Source organism: Penaeus japonicus, unplaced genomic scaffold (assembly GCF_977035675.1).
Source record: "Penaeus japonicus unplaced genomic scaffold, GWHDUDI00000001_assembly GWHDUDI00000010, whole genome shotgun sequence".
NCBI classification, from domain to species: domain Eukaryota; kingdom Metazoa; phylum Arthropoda; class Malacostraca; order Decapoda; family Penaeidae; genus Penaeus; species Penaeus japonicus.
In genome coordinates, this window is record NW_028234412.1 from 31,871,975 (window position 1) to 31,876,974 (window position 5,000).

The 5,000-nt window shown below is 38.4% G+C and overlaps 1 protein-coding gene across 1 annotated transcript in view; it reads left to right on the plus strand.

Annotated features, from left to right (window-relative positions):
• Positions 1–5,000, plus strand: part of LOC122264426 (monocyte to macrophage differentiation factor 2) — a 25,018-nt gene that overhangs the window by 800 nt on the left and 19,218 nt on the right. Inside the window, exons 2-5 of the mRNA XM_043033309.2 lie at positions 969–1,056; positions 2,211–2,368; positions 2,755–2,877; positions 4,180–4,309. Coding sequence (XP_042889243.1) covers positions 969–1,056; positions 2,211–2,368; positions 2,755–2,877; positions 4,180–4,309 — 499 coding nt within the window. The remainder of the gene's footprint in view (positions 1–968; positions 1,057–2,210; positions 2,369–2,754; positions 2,878–4,179; positions 4,310–5,000) is intronic.

Here is a 5,000-nt window from a genome sequence, read left to right on the forward strand (position 1 = left end):
TTGTCTCCCCTTCCTTCCCTTTCCCTCTCTCTGTCTTCCATCTCCTCCCTCCTCCTCTTCCACTCCCCCTCCCTCCTCCTCCCCCCACTCCCTCTCCCTCCCCTCTTCCACTCTCCCTCCCCCCTTTCCTTCCTCCATTCCTTTCTCTCACCCTCTCCATCCTTTCAAGTCTCTCTCTCTCTCACCCCCCATCTCTCTCTCACTCTCTCATCCCCCCCCCTCTCTCTCACTCTCTCATCCCCCCCTCTCTCTCTCACTCTCTCATCCCCTCTCTCTCTCTCACTCTCTCATCCCCCCCCCTCTCTCTCACTCTCTCATCCACTCTCTCTCACCCCCTCTTTCTCTCACTCTCTCATCCCCCCTCTCTCTCTCTCTCACTCTCTCATCCACTCTCACTCTCTCATCCCCCCCTCTCTCTCACTCTCTCATCCCCCCCGTCACTATCTCTTTCCCCCCTCTCTCTCTCACATTCTCATCCCCCCCTCTCTTTCTCCCTCCCTCCCTCCCTCCCTCCCTCTCCCTTTTCCTCCTCTCTCTTCTCCACCTCCTCCCCCCACCTCCTTTCTCTCTCTCTCCTTTTTCCTCTCCTCCCTCTCCCTCTTTTTTTCTCATATACCCTTCTCTTGTCTCCTCCCATTTCCTTTATCCTTTATCTTGGGCTTCTCTTCCTCCTCCTCTCTCCTTTTTCTCCTCTAGATCTGTATATCTATCTTCACTTCCCACTTCTCTTCCTCTTCCTATTTCTTTTTAATCCTCCTTCACATATTCCTCATAGTCTGCCTCTTTTTCCTCTCAATCTTCTCTTTTCCTCTCCCCTCTTCGCTGCCCCCCTACCTCTCCCAACCCACCTCCCCCCCATTTCTGTCCCCCTTCACCTATGATTGACAAATATAACATATGATATTATTTATGTACAAATCATAATGTAATTGAGTATATCATGATGTAATATCTGATCATATTTGCAGGTTGGTGTGGATGAATTCTGTGGCCATAGGTCGAGCAGCCTACCAGCCGACCGATGTGGAGCATTGGGCCAACATGGTCACACACGGGGTATGAGGAAGCTTGCATTTTGCTTTTGTTTTTTTTTATCTAAGGTTCCTGGCAGTTATATTCATTTGAAGCTATTTCCATGGCTTGAGATATTTAGTTATTATATTTTGTCTTTTTATCAAAATTCTTCCATGAATGGTAAGCTATATATTTTGTTCCTAATATTTGAGATAAGCCTATCAGGAGTTTTCTGTATATATATTTATCATTATGTTAGAAGGATCCCTTGTACAAAATCATAGAGGTCTGTGACATTGTGTTTAATCATTTTTCCTTCAAAGCGAAAGGTGAAAAGTCGCCTACAAAACCCATTACTTGATAGCTTATTCATTATTCTGGACATCATATAAAAATAATTTTTGATATACCTATTTCAGTAATCAGTTGCGAATTACTCTGTTTTGCAAGGTCTTCATCAGAAAATATATGTTGAATGTATTTGTACTAAAATGGGGCAAATATGTGCAATGCTATAAAATTTTCATTTTTTCAATTAGGGTTGAATTTTCCATTGCTGGAGGTTTTTGGTACCGCCTTCTGATATATACTTTATAAAGAGACAAAATGTTCTTAAGATTTTATGAAATTTAGTTTTACTTTCAAGGAACTGTTGATAATAAAGAAAGTAACTTTATCAATAATACTGTCATTAGAATCTTGAGTTAAGTCTCGAGTCCTAGACCTATTTTCTCATTCTTCAACATAGTTCATAAACTTGATTTTGTATACCTGTTATACTGACAGTTTATTTGCAGAAAATTGTTTTTGAACTGAAGATCCATGCTTTTTGATTGCTTTAGTCTGCTTGTTTTCTTTTACAACTATGAGTTAGATAAACCTGCAGTGATGATTTGTAACAGAGCTTACCATATAGAATTATTGGTATTTGTTCATGATTTACTTTTTAGATGAAATCCTTTATACATCAGGAAAGCTTTTTTTTTCTCTCTCTTTCCCACCTCTACATACGACAAGAGATGATAGTCATACTTTATTTTACCATTATTTCTCTAGAATAAACCAATATGAGAAAAAAAAGGAAGAACAAAATCATCCAAAGAAAACATGTAAAAAACATTAAGGCCATTTCATTATTTTATTTCATTCCAATAATAGAGTGACATTGCGCTTCGTTTCTCCTTCCTCTCACTCAGCTATTTGTCCTCCCGGCCATATATGGAGCTGTGGTCATGGTCATGGCTTGCCGCTCTGACTTGCATCAACTGGCAGCCTTCATTTACGGTGCTGGGCTCGCCGGCCTCTTCAGCGTCTCCACTTTCTTCCATATTGTCTTCTATCTCGGATATTACAAGTAAACCGCTCCTGTGCTTTTCTTTGACCATTTTATTTTTTTGCAGTATAATAGTATCATACTTCAGGTTTCCTTCATAGTTTATATGAATGTGAATCTGTTTCAGGTCATATATTTGTATATTTTGTATTTTTCTTTTTTTTTCTTTTTTTTCTTTTTTTTTCTTTTTAGATAAAGGCAAAGCTGTTTAAAGTCAATTGTCTGTCAAAAATTCATAAAGTCTTTGTGTGTATATGTTTATTTCATTCTACACAGAGTATTTAAAATCTTTCAGTTATTAATCCAATGAAATTTTCAGTTATTAATCCAATGAAATTTTTATTCTTTTTGATAACCATTTAAACAGCTATTAGAAAAGCTTACTCATAATTCATACCTCTCTGCAGAAACCTTAAAGAAGTTCTCCACCGCAGTGATAGAGCTATGATCTATGTTTTTATTGCTACCTCATACACGCCATGGCTGCTATTGCGACCTATGCCTGTGGATTCCTGGACTCTGCATTTAAGGTTTGTTTTATGTTTTGAGGAGCTTTGCAAGTCACCCAGGAGAAATGTGGATTTTGGTAAACAGAGTAGAATGTTAAATTGAGCTACATGTAGACTCCAACTTGTATGTTTGCAAGTGATGTGAATAATTAAGTTACATACAATTTCAATGTACTATCATGGACTAAAGTAAGAAGTACACCCAGCCCTGCTGGAGATCAGCTGGTGCTTGGGTTCTGTTGTTACCACTTTAACAGCCTTTGCTGGAGTTAAGCTATGAAGGAATTATTGTCTAACCCTATGTGACGGTAATAGCTGTCAGGGCAACAGAATAGTATTATCATCTTCATCTCTATCAATTTGAGTTGACATGTACAGATCTTGAGAGTAATGTCTTTTACTTAACCCATTCACGCCGGGGCCGTTCTGGCTTTGCGCGGTTGCAATACCGGGGTTCTCGAACGCATAAGCCTAACGCCTCTAGATTCTCAGGTGCACAAGCCGCGAGCCTGGATTGCCTGCTCACTATACCTGAGCGCGCGGTTTCCCCTCATAGCTCGTCTAGGGCGTCTGACGCGAAAACCACAATACGTGCTATCACATCAACCGGCGTGAATGGGTTAATGAGTGACAGTTAAGGTCTCACTTGTCAAATGACTGATAAAGCAGCCTCCGTTCTTTCCTATTAGGAAGATATGACACCCAAGGAGGAACAGCCTACTCTCTTCACAGTGTGTTCTCTTCAGGGTCATGTTTTGCTAGAGAATACTATAGCAGTAGCAGTGTTGCATAAGTCATTCATGTGACATTTTTATATTTAATTCCTAGAATGGGAAAGTATTAAATTGAGATTATTTTATGTCATAAGCCACTCTAAGAGAGAAAGATACCTTCCAAAGGGATATGTTTGCTTGCAGTCAATTTGTGAAATCCTTGATATTTATTCCATAATCTTGCATAAATGTTAGAAGCAAGTGTTTAATAATGGTTCTTTAATTTCTCAAGAAAACTTGTAAACTGATCTTTTTCCAGCAGGTTTTCATGAAGCAGGCAATTGTTTTTCTTAGCAAGAAATCTCATTTCTATGAAGTTAGATGTACAAATAAGCTTGACAAAGTCAGGGTTTATGTATATCATTGAAATACTTAAGTATTTTATGTTATTTGCTGATACATTACACAAACATAGTTACAATCACAAGTCACAAACAATTTTTTTTCTGCTCTCCATGACACTTCACTTCAGCTACACTCTATGATAGTTACCAACAAGACCCCAGTATGCTTTAGAGATTTGTTAAGTCCCATGCTACGTAAATTGCAGGTGGGGGATATGGGTTCTGGCAATTCTCGGGATCTTGTACCAGCAGCTCTTCCACGAGAGGTTCAAGATGCTGGAGACTGTTTTCTATCTCATCATTGGCATCCTTCCCTCCCTGGCAGTCATGGATATGGTGAGTTTTCCTCAAACTTTGTTGCATTGTTCTGTAGGTGTATAATGGTTAGGGATATGCTGTATCAGATCTCTTGAGATGGTAGGGGAGTGGGTGGTTATTTCGTGTTTTTATTTGTGTGTGTGGGCAGGTTTGTTCATATGTGGCTTTGAACATTAGTGATTTTGCAAGAGAGTGCGGGTGTAGGTGTGTTTGTCTGTAAATTTGTTATTGTGTGCAAATTTTATGTTTACATGTTTAGTGTATTTGTCTGAATGTATGAATACATGATGAATGTATCTTCCTTTCCATTTTTATGCATGTATGTGCAGTAGCCTTTTGCTTTCTGTTTTGCAGCATTATGATTGTGTAATGCTGTAGTTGTGTGAGTACTAGGGTGTTTTGTGTGTGTATATGTATGTTTCAGTGTTTTTGCCTCTGTTCATTTTCATAGAAGTGGCTAATTATATATATGTATATATATGTGTAAATATTTATGTGTTTCCTATGTAAATAAGTTTGTTGAGAGGTAAATATCTATGCAAATATTTACATGAAACTGTACCAGTCTATAGGGATATTCTATAAACTGTAAAGAAGATTGCATGACTGTAACAGTGTTTGACATTAGTTTACAAAGTTTACAAAATTTAGTTGATATACAACTAATATATACCATATTAGGATCTGAGAGTTTTCTTTTGTAGTGTAT